General features: G+C 41.1%; 1 protein-coding gene and 1 non-coding gene across 9 annotated transcripts in view; one reads left to right on the forward strand and one right to left on the reverse strand.

Moving 5' to 3' along the window:
• SUSD1 (sushi domain containing 1) overlaps nucleotides 1-21046 on the reverse strand; it is a 140193-nt gene that overhangs the window by 85244 nt on the left and 33903 nt on the right. For 7 of the 8 annotated variants that reach the window (XM_032240348.1, XM_032240355.1, XM_032240351.1 and 4 more), the window contains one exon: nucleotides 3392-3571. The exons of the other annotated variant lie outside the window; for it this stretch is intronic. In XM_032240348.1, the coding sequence (XP_032096239.1) occupies nucleotides 3392-3571 (180 nt within the window). The remainder of the gene's footprint in view (nucleotides 1-3391; nucleotides 3572-21046) is intronic. 8 annotated transcript variants of the gene reach the window in all.
• LOC116524948 lies at nucleotides 19509-19612 on the forward strand. The gene has a single exon (XR_004257545.1). It is a non-coding gene; the product is annotated as a U6 spliceosomal RNA (small nuclear RNA).

Raw genomic sequence — 21046 nt, forward strand, 5'->3', positions numbered from 1 at the left:
GTGGTGGCTCTGTGTCAGGAATGCTTCCCTAAATGTTGAATTCAGCATTCCAGGAGGCGGCTACCTCCCTTCCTTCAAATAATTCTTGGAGGTGCTATTGCAAATGCAATGATAGGTTGGAGTGACCATCAGTCTAGTCCAGTGTGGCATTAGCTCTTCTCAATTTCTCCAATCATTAAGACTGGAACGCTGGAGTCTTTGGTGTCAGTTACACGTTTCTCCTTGCTCCTCTGTGCAGGCTGAGCAAGTCGATGAGACCTCTCTAAGAGAAGGCTGCATTATATCTCTGGGTTCTCATCCAGGTCTATCCATCTTTGTTTTTCTGATTGCAGTCTCTGGCCTACATCCTCTTGAATTTGTGATAGAGATAAGCAAATGTAGGAATTGTGTGGCATACACAGGGCCTCAACATCAGAGCTGAGCTTTCCGTCTATGCCAAGAATGCTTTACTCAAAGATTTCAGGGGTCCAGAAACACCTTGAATTTACTCGTAAAACACTATATGTGCATGTGTATGTGCATATCTTTGGGGAAAAGGCTGTTTCCCCTGTTGCACTGCGGATTCCAAGAGGGTCATGCCAACAAAGTACCTGACATATAGTGCCTGCTAAATAGATTTCTACTGAATGAATGGACAGAGTTCCTCAAATTCCCACCCCCAACATAGTTATGAAACATTACTCTATGTGGAAATAATCCCCAGGGGCCTACATGTTTTATTTGCTCTAGCTAGACTTTCCGATGGAAAATGTTGATGGGCAAGACCTGAGATGTTCTACCACAATTCTGCTGCTAGTCAAACCGGAGACCCAAATCAAAGTTCCTGGAGATTTCACTCTTCAGAGACCTGTCTTCAGAGCCAAGCAAGTCAGTAGCCAGAAATATATTCCCAGGGACTATGTGACAACCATTTGTCACACCTTCTGATCAACTATCACAAATGGTAAGAATCACTGCCTTTTCTCACCTTGTCCCTCGGAGGCAGAGGTGTGAAATGAATCATGTAGAAGTGCACACTTCTGATTCATAAGAAGGTCCTCACGTGAGGCTAACAACTTGAGGAAAAAGACTGACATGTTCATGGTGCTTTCAGCTTTCTAAAATGTACCCAGAGATGATCTCATTTGATGCCTTCTCAACATTCTTTGAGGTAAGAAAGACAGACTTTAATTCCCCCTTTTATAGATGAGGAAACCTAGGCTCTGAAAGCCTTGCCTAATGACACACAGCTAATATATGGTATTGCTAGAATATGAACTGAAGTCTTAAAACTCCTTTTTTTTATTGAGACAGAGTCTCACTCTGTTGCCCAGGCTGGCGTGCAGGGGCATGATCTTGGCTCACCACTGTCTCTTGGGTTCCAGTGATTCTCCTGCCTCAGCCACCCGAGTAGCTGGGACTACAGGTGTGCACTACCACACCTGACAAATTTTTAATTTTTTGTAGAGATGGGGTCTCACTATGTCACCTAGGCTGGTCTTGAACTCCTGGGCTCAAGCAGTCTTCCTGCCTTGGCCTCCCAAAGTGCTGGGATTACAGGTGTAAGCAAATGCACCCAGCTAATTTTTGTATTATTAGTAGAGATGGGGTTTCAGCATGTTGGCTAGGCTGGTCTCAAACCTCTGACCTCAAGTGATCCACGTGCCTCAGCCTCCCAAAGTGCAGAGATTACATGCATAAGCCACTGTGCCTGGCCACAAAACTCCCTTCTGCAGCAATTCCAATTCTGGATATATACCCAAAAGAATTGAAAGAGATCTCAAAGAGATATTTGGGGTCTCAAAGAGATATTTGTACATACATCTCGTAGCAGTATTATTCATAATAGCCAAAAAATGGAACATACCTGAGTGTCCATCAATAGATGAATGGATAAACAAAACGTGGGATACTCATACAATGGACTATTATTCAGTCTTAAGAAGAAAGGAAATGCTGATGCAGGTTAAAACATGGATAAATCTTAAAGACATTATGTTTAGTGAAATAAGCCAGTCTCAAATGGACAAGTACCACATGAGATACCTACAGCAGTCAAATTCACAAGAGACAGAAAGTAGAATGGTGATGTTCCAGGGGCTGTGGGGAGGGGCGAATGGGGAGTTGCTGTTTAATGGGTATAAAGTTTCAGTTTTGCAAGATAAAAAAGTTCTGGCGATTGGTTGTGCAACAACATGAGTATACATAAACATATATACTACAGTATACATAGCATACTTAGAAATAAGTAAGATGGTATAGTAATCAGTTTCATGTTGCTATAAAGGAATACCTGAGACTGGGTAATTTATAAAGAAAATATGTTTATCTGGCTAATGGTTCTGCAGGAAGCATGGTACCAACATCCGCTTCTGGTGAGGGCCTTGGGAAGTTGACGAAGTGGCAGAAGGCGAAGAGGGAGCAAGCATGTCACATGGCAGGAGAGGGAGCGAGAGAGAGAGAGAGAGAAGGAGGTGCCAGGCTCCTTTTAACAACCAGCTGTCATGTGAACTAAGAGCAAGAACTCATCACCAAGGGGAGGACACAAAGCCATTCCTGAGTGATCCACCCCCATGACCCAAACACTTCCCGCCAGGCCCCACCTCCAACATTGGAGACCACATTTCAGCATGAGATATGGAGGAGACAAACACCCAAACTATATTAGATGGTAAGCCAGGGTCAGTGGCTCACACCTGTAATCCCAGCACTTTGGGCCTAGGCAGGCAGATCACTTGAGGCCAGGAGTTCGAGACCAGCCTGTGCAACATAGTGAAACCCATCTCTACTCAAAATACAAAAATTAACTGGGTATGTTGGCGGACACCTGTAATCCCAGCTACTCGGGAGGCTGAGGCAGGGGAATCACTTGAACCCAGGAGGCAGAAGTTCTAGTGAGCTGAGATTGTACCAGTGCACCCCAGCCTGGGTGACAGAACAAGACTCCATCTCAAAATAAAATAAAATAAAATAAAACTATATTAGATGATACATTTTATGTTTTATGTGTGTTAACACAATTAATAAACATCAAAAAATGATTTTTTGTCATACCATCTTTTCTCTGAAAAGTGGTCAATAGGTGTTAAGTTAGGAGTATGCCCCTCTGAGGAAATTGTTCATGGAGAAAAATTTCTCAGCCAGCCAAGCAGAGGAGACAGGAATTGCAGCGATTTAAGGTAAGTCTCAAGAGATGGATGCATAATATTTTCCATCCAACTTATTTTCCCAATCCACCCTCTAAATCTTCAGGATTTAGCTGACAAATCTAAAGCCAGGTGTACAACTAGGTAAATAGCAGAGTTGGGCACAGTACATAGAGGGAAGCAGCAATCAGATCGTTTTAGGCCCTCAGCTTCCGCTGGCTGTTTTGTTCCTGGGTAGCAGAGGCCCAGAAGAACAGAATCTGTACCTGTGCATGTTAAAGTGCTTTCTCTCCAGGTGCCTTTCTCTGTGCAAACAGAAGTGATCTTTCCTCCAGGGCTCTCAAAGCCCTCCTGACAGATGTAGTGAGCCACACCACCCAGCCTGGAGCTGTGATTTTCTACCAAGATGGCATGCCGCATTTCTGGAGGGTTGCCACAGTTGATCTCTGCAATGGGAAACCAACACATCACTGGTTGTAAGCCCTGACTTCAAGTCCTACAATTCTTATCTTTAAAATAAATATTTAATAGTGATAGAGGCTACTCAAACGAGAAGAGAAAACACTAATCCCATCAAATAATCCAATGTAGGTATGTCTGAATTTAATAAAATTTCCAAACATGCACACATAGAGAATGGTCAAATTATGAGATTATTTACTTATGAAGAATTCCAGTCTGGGTGCAGTGGCTCATGCCTGTAATCCCAGCACTTTGGGAGGCCGAGGTGGGCAGATCAACTGTGGCTGGGAGTTCGAGATCAACCTGACCAACATGGAGAAACCCCATCTTTACTAAAAATACAAAATTAGCCAGGCATGGTGGCCCATGCCTGTAAGCCCAGCTACTTGGGAGGCTGAGCCAGAATTGCTTGAACCCAGGAGGCGGAGGTTGCGGTGAGCCAAAATCTTGCCATTGCACTCCAGCCTGGGCAACAAGAGCAAAACTCTACCACAAAAAAAAAAAAAAAAAAAAAAAAAATTCCTTGGTCTACGAAGTAATATATCTTAGGGTTCTTTCAAATGCTACAGTTCTCTGGTACCTTTTACTATGTATCTTCAGCTTATCAACCCCAGAATAGATGCTAATGCAACTGTAGCAATTATCGCCAACTGATTGTTAAATAGACTACATTCAAAATGTCTGAACTTTTTAAAGCAAATTAATGGAGAAAGTATTTATCTCCTAAAGATTCAACTTATATGCACCTTTCAAAGAAAAAAAATCAGTTGCATAGAAGGAGACAAACCCAGAATTACAAAATTGATAGGAAATTTTTTTTCTAAACTCTGACTACTAAAAGACAATTAAATATTTATGAAGAACTATCTAAAGGTAAAAGATTATGACATGACCATTCCAGACCCAGCCAAACTATACTTCACTTAAGAGCCCAAGAAAGATATTTTCAGATATTTTAGAATTTTTAAAAAATCTATCTGTGTATCTTTCCTGGTGAAAAAAATCAAAAAGATGAATCAGAACAAATATTGTAAGAATAAGTGTGCAGGGTGGACAGGTTTTAGAAAAAAATACCAAGGAGCAATGAAATCAGCAAGCTGTACGGATAAGTTTCCATAATCATTTAAACGTGATTGCAGAGCTTGATATAACTATTAGTAAAGGATTCTAGAACTAAAAGCTGAACAATGTAAAGGAATAATAAAAATAAAATTTCAAATTATTTCAATAAAACCAGAGCAGTGAGTTGATAGGAAGACGTAAAGCATACCAGTGTTTCATGTTATACAATAGCACTCATGGATACAATGTTATTCAATAAAGTATAATAAATATGTAATAAGATGGTTATAATAATTTCTAATGTAACCAATAGTCCAAGTTACACCAAAATACAGAAAGAAAAAAAAAATCTGTTCTGCCATGGTGAGAGAAAAAAAGAAAAAAGCTTATGGCATTCATTCTGATTTTTAATTTTCTCCCCAATCTGTAGAAAGCCAAGACAATTAAGCCCTTCTGACAACGAGGCTTTTTAAACAGAAGTCCTTTTATTGAAATAACAGCATTCAAACTAGAGAAAATTATATAACCTGTTCCCATATCCCCATCAACCATCCTTGGCCTTAGAAATAGATGGCTTCTTTTAAATGAGCCTCAGATACAGAATGCGTGGATTTAATGGAATTGCACTCTTTTCCATCTTATTATGGATGCTTGATCTGTTGCAGGACTCCAGAGTTATTTCCAGGAGGAAGACTTCCCAGAGCAGGATCTCATCTAATTTCCAATCCTGTCTACCTCTCACGTCCCACATTTTCCCACAAAGCTTTGTTCACTTTTCATGCATAGTCACCAGACACAAGACCCCTTGGCCCTCATCATGTTTTCCCAGCATCAAACCTTTAGACATGTTTAATGGCCCCAGACATTCCAAGAATGAATATATTTGTGTGTACACAAGAAACCAACCAAACAGATGGTTAATGTTTCATAAGACTGCCTAGTCATTGTTGACATCTGAAACATCTTCTAATTTAAGACAGAGTTCAGTTACAGCAGGAAGTAGAGGGAAAATCACTAAAGAGGTTGGAGGTATAGGTTCATGTACACTGAAGGTAGAAGGTTAAAGTGCTCAGTGGAGAAGTCTGGGAGGGAACCCAGCAACAAATCATTGGATTAGAGAAGAAGCACAAATACAAGAGGGATGAAAGTACAAAAGATAGCTAGATTGGCTTCCATCTTGGATGTGACCAAGAATACTGGAAGGCATGATGACTTTAGTTGGGACTGCAAGATTTTTTTTTTTTTTTTGAGACAGAGTTTCACTCATGTTACCCAGGCTGGAGTGCAATGGCGCCATCTCGGCTCACAGCAACCTCCGCCTCCTGGGTTCAGGCAATTCTCCTGCCTCAGCCTCCTGAGTAGCTGGGATTACAGGCACGCACCACCATGCCCAGCTAATTTTTTGTAGTTTTAGTAGAGACAGGGTTTCACCATGTTGACCAGGATGGTCTCGATCTCTTGACCTCATGATCCACCCGCCTCGGCCTCCCACAGTGCTGGGATTACAGGCTTGAGCCACCGCGCCCGGCAAGATTTTTTTTTTAATTACTACCAAATATCACCCAATTGATAAGAAATGAAAAACTTGTTCTCTAGGGATTAAGTCTCAAAGGCTCAGGTGGATGCCCCATTGGGAAGCAGCCTGGATCTGTGGCTCTGTGAGCTCCCCATTAACAGAGCTATTCAAGTTGGACAATCCCTCAGCAAGAGATATTTGGAGAGGATTCCGGCATGGCTTGGATTAAATGCACGGTTCTAACAGCTATACATCTGAATCCCCTGGGAAACTTTAGAAAAATGCATGTGCTGGATGTGGTCTTTTAAAACCCTAAATCAGATTTTTAAACCCCCACCCACAGTTAACTCTTCTGATTCAGTAGTACTGCACTGGGTTCTTGATATCCATGTTTCTACAAAGCTCCAAGTTTGATTTCGGTGCACTCCCTCAGCTGAGAATCTGAATGAAATCCTGGTGCAAATGGCTACCATTTGTCATCACATGCATTCCAATAGGATCCTAAGTATAAAGTGTTACTATTCACAATAACCGTCCATGTTAAGGATTATTTTCCACACTGTACAGGTGAAGACAACTCAAAATTAAATGATACATCCAAAGTTACACAGGCAATTACAGGAAGGCAAGGAGTTGAAGGCATGTCAGCCGTATTCCTTTCCCTACACCCACTTCTTCTTGAAAGTTGGCCAGGCGCAGTGGCTCACACCTGTAATCCCAGCACTTTGGGAAGCCAAGACAGTCAGATCACTTGAGACTGGGAGTTCAAGACCAGCCTGATTAACATGGAGAAACCCTGTCTACTAAAAATACAAAAATTAACTGGACGTGGTGGCATGCGCCTGTAATCCCAGTTACTCAGGAGACTGAGGCACGAGAATCACTTGAACCCAGGAGGCAGAGGTTGCAGTGAGCTGAGATCATGCCACTGCACTCCAGCCTCAGCAACAGAGTGAGACTCCATCTGAAAAAAGAAAAAAAAGCTGTTCCAACTCTGCAATTCTACAGTCCCTGCACATCCCATCTCAGCTTACTCTCCTCTGCTTTTGCATTTACACCTTCTTCTCCAGGTACACTCTGTCTCCCTCACACTGAGCAAAGTCCTTCCCAGTGCCTGAACTGACTAACAGAGGAGGAATCCTGTCTTCCTCTGAACTGTTATGATCCATGTTCATTTGTTTATTTATTCCTATATTTATTGAATGCTAGTTACTATAACAGTGAACAAAATGGGTAAGATTTCTGCCCTCATGGAGCTTAGGGACAGTCAATAGACAAAAAATAAAAATAAGTCAACACATAACTGTGATAGTGGTAAATGTTATGTAGGAATAATAATAACGTTTATTATTAAGTGATAGAACGGAGAAAACTGTCGTTGTTGTTGTTGAGGTGATCTCACTCTATTGCCCAGGCTGGTGTGCAGTGGTGCCATCATAGCCATCACAGCCTTGACCTCCAAGGCTCAAGCATCCGCCCACCTCTGCCTCCTGAGGAGCTAGGACCACAGGCATGTACCACCATGCCCAGCTAATTTATCAGGTTTTTTGTAGAGACAGGGTCTCTCTCTGTTGCCCATGCTGGTCTCATACTCTTGGACTCAAGTGATCCTACTGGCCTCAGCTTTGAAAACCCTTTTTTTTTTTTTTTTTTTTTTTGCATGGCAGTTGGGGGGGCAGTTGTGTTATGTGTTTTGTTTGTTTGTTTGTTTGAGACAGAGTGTCACTCTGTCTCCTAAGCTGGAGTGCAGTGGCACAATCTCGGCTCATTGCAACCTTCGTCTCCCGGGTTCAAGCAATTCTTGTGCCTCAGCCTCCCAAGCAGCTGGGACTACAGGCATGCACCACTACACCCAGCTAATTTTTTGTATTTTTAGTAGAGATGGGTTTTTGCCATGTTGCCCAGGCTGGTCTTGAACTCCTGAGTTCAACTGATCTGCCTGCCTTGGCCTCCCAAAGTGCCAGGATTACAGGCATGAGCCACCATGCCCGGCCTTCAATTTATTTTATTTTACTTTATTTTATTTTATTTTATTTTATTTTATTTTATTTTATTTTATTTTAATTTTGAATGAAGTCTCACTCGTTGCCCAGACTGGAGTGCAGTGATGCAATCTCGGCTCACTGCAATCTCCGTCTCCCAGGTTCAAGCAATTCTCCTGCCTCAGCCTCCTGAGTAGCTAGGATTACAGGCACCTGCCACCATGCCCAGCTTATTTTGCATTTTTAGTAGAGTCAGGATTTCATCCTGTTGGTCTGGCTGGTCTCAAACTCCTGACCTCAAGCGGTCCTCCCAGAAAAACTTTTTAAATAGAGTAGTCAGAATGATTTGATCTCTCTGAAGAAATAACACATACAATAGGACCTGAAGGATGAGAATGAGCAAGCCATGTTTGGGACTAGAGGAAGAATTATTTCAATCAAATGAAAGAACCAATGCAAAGACCCTGAGGTAAGAAAGCTCTCGGTGGGTTCCAAAACAGGAAAAGCCACCTGCATGGCTGAAGCATAGTTAGTGAGAGGGAGGCTGGCATGAGATGAAGGTGCAGAAAAAAGCAGAGCCGAACCACAGACGGCCTTATAAATCTTGGGCTTTATTTTAAAAGCAACTGAAGCTCTTGTTGGGTTTTAAGTAAGGGAATGAAGAATCTGATTTAGGTTTTTAAAAGACCGCATCAGCTGTTAGGTAGAGGACGGTTGGGAGAAGAATAGGAATAAAGGAAACATCAGCCAGGGTCTACAGCAGTAGTCCAACAGAGAGATGACGAGCTCTTGGATGGACTTCAGAGGGGGCGGAAATGGAAAGAAGAGATGGCTTTGCGATGCATTCTGGAAGCAGAACTGAATGTTCTTGGTGATATATTGGATGTGAGGTGAAAAGGGGAAAAGGGAGGTGGAATCAAGACTATTACCTACACTTAGAGATTTAAGAAGTATACAGTGTTATCTATTCTTTCTGTTGTTCCAGGTTTTTTTGTTTTGAGACAGGGTCTTACTCCTGTTGCCAAGGCTGGAGTGCAGTGGCACAATCACAGCTCACCACAGCTTCGACCTCCTGGGCTCAAGTGATCCTCCCAGCTCAGCCTCCCAAGTAGCTGGGACTTCACACCTGTACCATCACACATGGATAATTTTTGTATTTTTTGTAAATATGGGGTTTTTCCATGTTACCCAGGCTGCTCAAACTCCTGAGCTCATGAAATCTGCCCACCTCGCCCTCCCAAAGTGCTGGGATTATAGGCGTGAGCCACCACTCAGCTGAGTATTATCTATTCTTATACTAGTATTATCTATACCGTCCATATGACCTTTATTTCCTGCCTTTCAGATTTGTGTCTTTTTATGAATACATGTCTTCCCAAATATAAGGACAGTTCCTCAAGGACAGAGTCTTTGTCCTATAATTCTTGTACCTCCACGAGGCCCACTTAGAACTGTATGTTTTATACAGTTGTTCACTGATAGCTTGCTACTACTTTATCTCAGTTCAAGATGCAGTAAATGCTGCTATGATGTGCCAACAGCCCCTCAGGAAGAAACCAGACATCAGTAGATCCTAAGTCCAAATAACAGGACAGACATTAGTTCTATATTTATTATCCAACACAGGTAATTCGCATGTACCAGACACCAAGTAATGAGAGCTGAGAAAAAGCCCCCAAAATCCAGTATCAATCTTGTGCTAGGGAATTGTAAGAAACCTGTTCAGGTCTCAATAATTTGAATAATAATAGCATTCAGCTGGGCGTGGTAGCTCATGCCTGTAATCTCAACACTTTGGGAGGCCAAGACAAGAGAATTGCTTCAGCCCAGGAGTTCAAGACCAACCTGGCAAACATTCTGAAACCCTGTCTCTACTAAAAATACAAAAATCTGTCAGGTGTGGTGATGCATGCTTATAATCCCAGCTACCTGGGAGGCTGAGGCAGGAGGATTGCTTGAACCTGGAAGGCAGAGTTTACAGTAGGCCAAGATTGCAACACTGCACTCCAGCTTGGGCAATAGATTGAGACTCCATCACAACTATGAAAGAAAGGAAAAGAAAGGAAGAAGGAAGGAAGGAAGGAAAAGAAAGGAAAGGGGAGGAAGGAAAGAAGGAAGGAAGGGAGGGAGGGAGGCAGTAATAATAATAGCATTCATAGAAATACTACCCAACACAAGGTAGTCTACTAGATATATACTACCTTCTTTGTTCCTACAGAAAATCCTACAAGGTGGTCAGGTGACGTGGCTCATGCCTGTAATCCCAGCACTTTGGGAAGATGAGGAGGGCAGATCACTTTGAACTCAGGAGTTCAAGACCAGCCTGGGCAACATGGCAAAATCCCATCTCTGCAAAAAAATACAATAACTAGCCAGGCATTGGTGGCTCATGCCTGTAGTCCCAGCTGCTTGGGAGGATGAAGTGGGAGAATCACTTGAGCCCAGGAGGTAGAAGCTGCTGTGAGCCAAGATCACAATACTGCACTCCAACCTAGATGACAGAGACCCTGTCCCCCAAAAAAACAACAAAAAAATTTTTTTAAAGGAAAATCCTACAAGGTAGATGGGTTTTTCTCATATAGTTTACAGATAGGAAGACAGAGGCTCTAAGAGCTTAAGTCACATTCAAAAGTCATACCACTAGTAAAAGAGCCGATATTCAAACTGTGGTTTGTATGAGCCCAAAGTCCAGGTCTATTAAATTTGGGCAGCTTCACCATGAGAGGCTCCACCTAGGCCCTTACTCGGTTCTATAACCTTACAGGTTAGCTAAAACCTAAGGAGAAAAAGTTGCCTGAATAAGCATCCAAGTCAGTCTGGAAGGGTTCTGTGACAACGCTTCCTGCCCAATCTTGTTTCCAAGAACTTTCCCAGAGCAAGAGAGCTGCTGAAAAAAGATGTCTCTCTGTAGCTCTGTGACTTCCTGAAACCTCTTGGCCTGATGTTTAACCCTATGTATGATATTAGAGTCTGGCCTGGGGCTTGCCTAGAACATGACCCCGTCCGTCACAGATATTCCCAGCTACTGCCACTTCGGCTCAGATCAAATGGCATCCAAGAAAGTAGGTAGTTCCAACTGGGCACAGTGGCTCACACCTGTAATCCCAACATTTTGGGAGGCTGAGGCGGGTGGATCACGAGGTCAGGAGATCGAGACCATCCTGGTGAATACGGTGAAACCCCATCTCTACTAAAAATACAAAAAATTAGCTAGGCGTGGTAGTGGGCACCTGTAATCCCAGCTACTCAGGAGGCTGAGGAAGGAGAACTGCTTGAACCCAGGAGGCAGAGGTTACAGTGAGCCGAGATCATGCTACTACACTCCAGCCTGGGTGACAATAGCAAGACTCCATCCCCAAAAAAGAAAGAAAAAAAGAAAGAAAGTAGGTAGTTCCTACTAAGAAATACTCAAAAAATCAATCCAACAGAGGCCACGGTGGGAAATAAAAATATAATCCTTTTTAATACATGAAACCCCCCGCAAAACTCTTACTATCACAATAAAATAAACATTTAAAAGCAGTCTATACCCCCAGGAAGGAAAAAAATAAGCAGCACAAATTTGCATTGCATATGCATAGGGGCATTCATTAAAGCACATGTTTCTGTGGCTAATTACGTTATTAAGTAACAACGTTTGCATCTGCATCAGAAATACAGTCAACTAATTATGAGCATGGCTGGGAATTTTTCCTTACTCTCCCACTGTCTGTGATTTTATTCAAATAATCAGCTTCAAAATAGGACTCCCAGAGGAGTGGGGGAGAATGCGTTGTGCTGGTTTCAAGGACCAAATTTATAATATAACTTATATCTCATATCTTGAAGATAAAAGTGTTTATCCACAGTGCTAGCTTTCATATTCTACCAAGGAAATATTCCAGAAGGAAATTTGTTTGATGAAAGGTACAGGCAACTTATGGCATCTAATCAAAAAGAGACTGTATCACAAATGTCACCCATATTGGCTGCCGTTTATTATACACATCAGCACAATAACATAGATTGATGACAGAAAGAATCTACTAATATAAAGGCTCCATCTAAGGCTCTTTAGAGATCAATAAATAACAAGCTGAGAAAGAAAAAAGGTGACCAACAATGCCTGTAAATTGAGGCAGACATTTTGCCAACTGCCAGGGGAATTAGATAGACCTATTCCACTTGTTAAGACTGACCCCAAAAGAAAATCTTCTCAGAAAAATAAGTGCTACATGTAAAGCTTTGCAAAAGAGCAGAAGCAAGTGTGAAAAACTGAAGAAAATCACATTCAAGTCAGTTTTCATCTTTATCCAACAATAATAGAAATGTCTCTAGCGTGCCTTAGAATCAAATCAGAAGGCTAACACATCACCTAGAAATTAGTAGAACGTGGTAGGTTGTAAGGGCCTAAACAGTCCAGACAGATTAACACCAGGGTCTGCGCTATGCTTATGTTTCAAATTAGATAATTCAGCAAGTCACCTATACTTACTTCATTTGTTTCATCTATTATAGTGTTTTCTCCCGCACTAAATGGTAGGCTCTTTCTGGGCTGTGCATAGACCCTGTATTTTTAAATATCCCCTACAGTCCTTTGAATTACAAACATTATTTTGAAGATTAGTCATTGTGATGTTCCTGTATAAGTAACATGGCCTAAGGAATTGATGGAACATGATTAACCTTCAAGTTTCATGCATCTTGCAGCATGTCTGCATATTACCACGAATGCCTATTGTAGTTAGACCCTCATTCCAGGATCCCTTGGACACTGAATTACAAATATCATTCATGGTAGGAATTGGAATCTAATGTCTCAATATCTAACAGGTTGAACTTAGAAAATGTTATACAGCAGAAAGAACAAGGGTGGGCGTGGTGGCTCACTCCTGTAATGCTAGCACTTGGGAAGGCCAAGGCACAAGGATTACTTAAGCCTAGCAGTTCAAGACCAGCCTGGGCAACATGTTAAGACCCTGTTTCTACCAAAAAGAAAATAAAAAATTGTTTTAATTAGCCAGGCATGGTGACCAACGCCTGTTGTCCCAGCTATTCAGGAGACTGAGGCAGGAAGATCCCTTAAGTCCAAGAATTTGAGGCTGCAGTGAGCCATGACTGCACCACCACACTCCACCCTGGGCAACACAAGTGAGACCTCATGTCTGAAAAAAAAAAAAAAAAGCCAGGGGCATTATATTACTGGACTTCAAACTATACTACAAGGCTACAGTAACCAAAACAGCATGGTACTGTTACAAAAACAGACCTATAGACCAATAGGTCAATGGGACAGAATAGAGAACCCAGAAATGAAGCCACGTGCCTGATTAGTCATTTGATCTTCCACAAAGAAATCAACAATAACAAGCAATGGGGAAAGGACTCCCTATGCAATAAATGGTGCTGGGATAGCTGGCTAGTCATATGCAGAAGAATGAAACTGGACCCCTACCTTTTGCCACATATGAAAATTAATTCAAGATGGATTAAAGACTTAAATATAAGACCATAAACTGTAAGAATGCTAGAAGAAAATCTACAAAACACCATTCTGGACATCAGCCTTGGGAAATAATTTACTATTAAGTCCTTAATAGCAATTGCAAATAAAACAAAAGTTGACAAGTGGGACCTGATTAAGGAGCTTCTGTACAGCAAAAGAATCTATAACAGAGGAAATCGATAACTTACAAAATGGTATAAAATATTCACAACCTGTGCATCTGACAAAGGTCTAATAGTCAAAATCTATAAGGAACTTAAACAATTAAACAAGCAAACAACAAATAACTCCATTAAAAAGTGGGCAAAACACATAAACAGACATGTCTCAAAAGAAGACACACAAGTGGTCAAGAAACATGAAAAAATGCTCCACATCACTAATCATCAGAGAAATGCACATCAAAACCACAATGAGATTCCATCTAATACCTGACAGAATGGCTATTATTAAAAAGTCAAAAAACAACAGATGCTGGTAAGGCTACAGAGAAAAGGGAATGTTTATACACTATTGGTGGGAATGTAAATTAATTCAGCCACTATGGAAAGTAATTCGGAAATTTCTCAAAGAGCTTAAAACAGAACTACCATTCAACCCAGCAATCCGTTACTGGATGGATATACATCCAAAAGAAAATAAATCGTTCAATCAAAAGGACACATGCACTTGTATGTTCATCGCTGCACTATTCACAAAAGCAAAGACATGGAATTAACCTAGGTGCCCATCAATAGTGGATTGGATAAAGAAAATGTGGTACATGTACACCATGGAATACTGCACAACCGTAAAAAAGAATAAAATCATGTCCTTTGCAGCAACATGGATGCAGCTGGAGGCCACTTCTAATATCCTAAGCATATTAATGCAGGAATAGAAATTTCTAATATCCTAAGCATATTAATGCAGGAACAGACAATCAAATATCACATGTTCTCACATATAAGTAGGAGCTAAACATTGGGTACTCATAGACATAAAGATGAGAGCAATAGATACAGGGGACTAATAGAGGGAGACTGGAGGAAGAGGGTCGACACACTCACTGTTGGGTACCATGTTCACTACATAGGTGACAGGATCATTCATATCTCAGCATCACGTAATATACCCTCGTAACAAACTTGCACATGTTCCCCTGAACCTAAAATAGAAGCTGAAATTATTATTTTTTTAAAATGTGGCCAGGCACAGTGGCTCATCCATGTAATCCCAGCACTTTGGGAGGCCGAGGCAGGAGGATCATCTGAGGCCAGGAATTCAAGACCAGCCCTGCCAACACGGTGAAATCCTATCTCTACAAAAAATACAAAACTTAGCCAGACATGGAGTCAGGCGCCTGTGGTCCCAACTACTCAGGAATCTGAGGCAGGAGAATCACTTGAACCCGAGAGGCAGAGGTTGCAGTGAGTTGAGATTGTGCCATTGCACTTTAGCCTGGGTGACAAGAGCGAACTGTGTCTCAAAAAAAAAAAAAAGAAAAAGAAAATAAAATGTTACTGCAAGCATTAAAAAAAAATAAGAGGGTTATAGTTTGCCGTGAAGCATATTCTCAAGAGTGGTTTATTAATTGCTAATGAGCTCATTAGCACCCAAAAGTCTACTGGCTCTTAAGGCAATAGAAAGAAAAAAATTACTTTTTGATGCATTTTGTATTCTAAATTCTTCCATGAACTTTGTTAGCCTTGACTAACAAGGTATTTTCTTCAGATCATATTCATAGAGGAAGCTCATTTACAGGAAAAAGAAAATTTTCCTTTTCACATCACACTTATCATCAATAAATAGTGTCTAGTATGGGAACAACTGGAATCTAAACACTTCAGAACTACTGAGGAGGTGGTAGGGTACATAAAAGCATGAGTGTTAGGAGAAAAAAGGGCTTAGCGTATCTCTTATAATGATCTTCCATTTGCAGAGGTGACAATAATGTTTGTCAATGCTATGAACTGCCTATGAATATGTCTTTTTCTCAAAGGATAACATGCAAACTCTTCATGTTAATGTTCTAGTTGTAAATAGAATGTCTGAATGGAAAACAAATAAATTGAAAGTAAAAACTGAAGAACTTCAGACCTTATCATTTTATAGTAGGAAGTTTCAGAAAGATCTTACATTTTTGATAAGGAAACCTGCCACTCCTCAGTAGAAAATGGCCCACTGTTCATGACAGTAACATCGATCCATACCTATTCTGCCTTAGCCATAGAGACAAGGGGCTTTATTCATTATCCATTAAATCTTCACAATAACTCTTAAGGGATGAACCCCATTTTATTCCCTTCTACAAAAGGAAACTGGAGTTTAGAGAGGTCCAGAAGTGGCTGCACAACTAGTTAGTGCCCCAGACAAAACTCACACAGATCTTTCTGAGCCATAGGCTCATGTGTCATCCCCACTCTATTGGCAGCCTTATAACCAATGTCATCACTCATTTTGCACATTCAAATGACTTCAACCATTTAAAATATGGAGACATATTTTAATGGCATTTACTTGGCAAAAGTGTGACCCAGCAGAGCTGCTGCATGCAACAGGTAAGTCAATGGTTTTTAAAAATGTGTTAAAAGATCAAGTATATCGTGAGGTTCCAGAAAATGTATTTAATTTTATTATTTTTATTCATTTAATTAAAAAAAAATTAGAGACAGTGTTCCCCTGTTGCCCAGGATGGAGTGCAGTGGCATGATCACAGCTCACTGTAACCTGGAACTCCTGGGCTCAAGTGATCCCCCCACCTTAGCCTCCCAAGCAGCTGGGACTACAAATGCATACCGTCACACCCAGACAATTTTTTATTTTTTGTAGAGATAAGATCTCACTATGTTTTCCAGGGTGGTCTTGAACTCCTGGCCTCAAGCAATCTTCCCTCCTTGGCCTCCCGAAGTGCTAGGATTATAGGTATGAGCCACAATACCCAGTCCATAAAATAATTTCAAATGAACAAACATCCTATCACCTGGAATACAGATGATATACACAAGGTAAATGTGCTCCCACTCGCTCCTCCCTCACCCATGGTGGCATTGTTAGTTAATCACAGCATTCGTCTGTGCTGAGTCTGGATGTGGCCTCAGGATCCTTTCCACACCAGCACTAAAAATCCAGGCAGTCGTGCAATGAAACTTATCTGCCACTCTTCATTTGAATGCACTCAACTGTGGTACAATTAATGTGGAAGGTTTTTCAGACTCTCCATCTTTGTAGAGATAAATCAGTCTCTTCTAATAAAAATCTCAAAAGATGAAGAGTTGACTCGGCAACAATGAATACCCTTCCGGCTGGGTCCTATACCACACTGTGCATGCAGGTGTGCTGGTCTCGGCATCCCTCTCCTAGGGCCCTTCAGGTTTTTCATCATCACCTCCCATCTCCAGGGCACACTGACTGGGGCTGCCTTCTACAAAAGTGCATTGGGCTCTCATCTTGGTGCACAGCTCATGACATACAGTAAGTCACTTCCTTACCCTGGTCCTTAAACTCCTCTGTGAAATGGGAAATAATACCAATCTATTAACCTTAAATAATACCAATCTATACACCTTAAAGTGCTGGTCACCTCTAGAGAATCAGGCTCTGCTGTTATTGGACTTTGGAAACCATGTCGCACTCTGTTGACCAACTCAAAGGAGAAACTCTGCCTCTGCAATAAGCCTATCATGCTGGGCCACCCACCCCAGAGATATGGGGAAAACCAGGGGTCAGCCCAAGGCCTCTGTTTCTGCTTTGTCAAAGCCCAGAGATGTCATGCCAAGAGAGAAGCAAGCATGAAGGTCTAGAAGACAAAGCAAGGAGGTGCGGAACTGGGAAAAGACATAAAGCTGGGGTCAAAAAAACAAAAAGAGAGCAAGAGTTTCTACAAGGCTCAGCCACACGATAAGCTGGGGGGCAATTCAGGAGCCCATTCCACAATGCCTGCCATCGTCTGCGGTGCCTTTTGAGGGGACCTCCAGGTGCTTCCACAGGCCTTGGCTATGCCAGGCACTGTGTCAGGTGCTGGTGAGATCCTGCTAAAGAAGGCTATACGGTCGCTGAGCTCCCAGATTTACAGTCCAGTAGGGGAGACTAATGAAAGTCATGAAATCAAGCAGAAATAATAAACTTACTTATCAGGTACTAAGAAAGAGAATAATGTCAGAGGTGACATTTAAGCTGAAACTTGAAAGAAGAAAAGGAGCTTGATAAGCAGAGAGTCTGCACCGAGAGATGAATGGATAAAATGTGATCTATCCACACAGTGGAATATTATTCAGTCTTAAAAAGGAATCACGTTCTGATGCGTGCTACAACATGCATAAACCCTGAAAACATGCTAAGCAAATAAGCCAGACATAAAAAGACAGCTATTATACGATTCCACATGTATAGGTGCCTAGAATAGGCAAATTTCTAGTGACAGAAAGCAGAATAGGGGTTACCAGAGTCCAGAGGGAGAGGGAATGAGGAGTCAGTGTGTAAAGAGTACAGAGTTTCTGTTTGAGATGATGAAAAAGTACTGGAAATAGATAGTGGTGATGGTCACACAATATTGTGAATTTACTTAGTGGCGCTAAATTGTCCACTTATGTATGGTTAAATAGTAAATTTCATATTATGTGCACTTTACCCAATAAAAACACTTTTTTAAAGCAAGGAGGCCAAGTGCAATGCCTCATGCCCGTAATCCCAGCTACTTGGGAGGCTGAAGCGGAAGGATCACTTGAGTCCAGAGTCTGACGCTGCAGTGAGCTATGATCATACCACTGCGCTCCACCCTGAGCAACAGAGCAAGTCCCCATCTCTAAAAGATATACATAAAAATTTTCAAAATTCGGCCATGTGTGGTGGTTCATGCCTATAATCTAGCACTTTGGGAGGCTAAGGCATGAGAATCACTTGAGTCCGGGAGTTTGAGACCAGCCTGGGCAACATAGTAAGACTCTGCCTCTATGAAAAATTAAAAAAAAAAAAATAGCTGGGCATGGTGGCACACATCTGTAGTCTCAGCTATTCCAGAGGCTGATGTGGGAAGATCACTAGAGCCCAGCAGGTTAAGACTGCAGTGGGCCATGGTTGTACCCCTGTACACCAGCCTGGGTGACAGAGCAAGACCCTGTCTAGAAGAAAAACTCAAAATCAAAGAATGCCCTTTTCCTCAGCAGCAACCAAGTTCATAATTTGCTAGTGTTTTTAGTGGAATTCCCAATTCCAGTGGCTTTGTAACTCTTGAGATAAAAATACAATGTCAGTTGGCACCTGGCCCAGATTCCAGAGTCCCAAAGAAGACTGAAGGGTAAATAAGTAGGGGTGTGTGAGCTCAGAAAAGAGCAGGCACAGCAGTGAGAAATGGAGGCCATGTGGTGACACGGGGGAGGAGGAGGAGGAAGGTGTCAGCGGGCAGAGGGAGCAGTTATTAGAGAAGAAAAAAAGAAGCAAAGATCTTTTAAATAACAGTTCTTTGGGAAAATGCAGCAAGCATTCTCCTCTATATTAACTTTCTACATTCTCAGTCTAATAATCCAGATGACTACTAATTTTCAAGGCAATATAAATGATTTTATATGGGGTTTCCTATATAAATCCTTAGAGGGTTCTTTGATAGGCATTATGGCACATTTTAATCTAAGTTCTGCATTTTAGTTGATCCATTGAAAGATCATCTTAGAACTAAAATGTATCTTTAGAATTTCTTAACCCCTGAGGATGATAATTAACCATCAAAATGAATTTAGAGCCTGCACAGCAAGTCAGCATATCAAAATGATTAACTTTGCCATGCACATCACTGGGGTTTCTTAACTATGCAATAAATTTAATGAAAAGTGTAAGGGTTTTTCTTTTGCCCAAAATGAAAACAGCTTTGTTTCTTTGCCTGATATGTGAAAAATTCCATCATGCTCACTATGGCAGCATATATACTAAAATTGGAATGATACAGAGATCAGCATGATCCCTGTGCAAAGATGACATGTAAATGCATGAAGCGTTCCGTGAAAAAAAAATTCCTTCAATACAGAAAGTATATGAAATATAAAAATCGTCCAGGCACAGTGGCTCACGCCTGTAATCCCAGGACTTTGGGAGGCCGAGATGAGCAGATCGCCTGAGGTCAGGAGTTTGAGACCAGCCTGGCCAACATGGCGAAACCCTGTCCCTACTGAAAATATAAAAAATTAGCTGGGTGTGGTGGTGGGTGCCTATAATCCAAGCTACTTGGGAGGCTGAGGCAGGGAGAATCGCTTAAACCCAGGAGGCAGAGGTTGCAGGGAGCCGAGATTGTGCCATTGCACTCCAGCCTGGCCAGCAGAGTGAGACTCCATCTCAAAAAAAATAATAAATACATATAAATACACACATATATATGTATGTATATATATATATACACATACATATATGTGTGTGTGTGTGTGTGTATATATATATATATATATATACACACACATATATGTATATATACATATATAAGCTTATCTGTATATGGGAACTTTTTCAAAATTAAGATTGTTATTCACAGAATTTGTAACTCTGAAACATACTATTAATACTTACCTATGTCAATAAATATTCTTTTTTTTTTTTTTTTTTGAGAAGGAGTCTTGCTCTGTTACCCAGGCTGCAGTGCAGTGGTGTAATCTTGGCTCACTGCAACCTCCACCCCCCAGGTTCAAGTAATTCTCCTGCCTCAGCCTCCCAAGTAGCTGGGATTACAGGTGCACACCACCATGCCCAGATAATTTTTTGTATTTTTAGTAGAGACAGAGTTTCACCATGCTGGCCAGGATGGTCTCCACCTCCTGATCTCGTGATCTGCCCACCTCAGCCTCCAAAAGTGCTGGGATTACAGGAGTGAGCCACCACACTTGGCCTATAATAAATATTCTTTTTTAAATACTGTTTTTCTAACATAATTTTATGGATACATAATATTCCATTTAAGGATATGCCTTGATTTACTTAACCAATCTCTTATTGTTAGACATTTCAGATTATTTCTAATATTGCACTATGATAGTTATAACGAAATATAACTACAGCAAATTAGAAGTATGAAGGTTTTATACATCTTTTCACAAATAAATTGGAAAATCTGGATGAAATAATTTTCTAGAAATACATAAATTACCAAAATTGATCTTAAGAGGGAAAGAAAAATACACCAGTAAGTATAGGAAGAATTTTAAAATAGTCCAAATAGTCCAAGGGCTACCTCTCCAATCACGTCACATCCAGGTAGTTTTTCAGGTGAAATCTCCAAAATCTTTAAAAACTCTGTCTATAGTATCCCAGAAATAGACAAAGAAGGATATTTTTACATTCTTTTTTAAAAAATCAGAATAACGTTAATACCAAACTGAACAAAGATGGCACAGGAAAAGAAAATAGACCAATTTCACTTATGAATATCAATGCAAGAATTCCAAGTAAAATTTAG

Source organism: Sapajus apella, unplaced genomic scaffold (genome assembly GCF_009761245.1).
Source record: "Sapajus apella isolate SASKATOON/1434 unplaced genomic scaffold, GSC_monkey_1.0 scaffold46, whole genome shotgun sequence".
Lineage (NCBI taxonomy): Eukaryota > Metazoa > Chordata > Mammalia > Primates > Cebidae > Sapajus > Sapajus apella.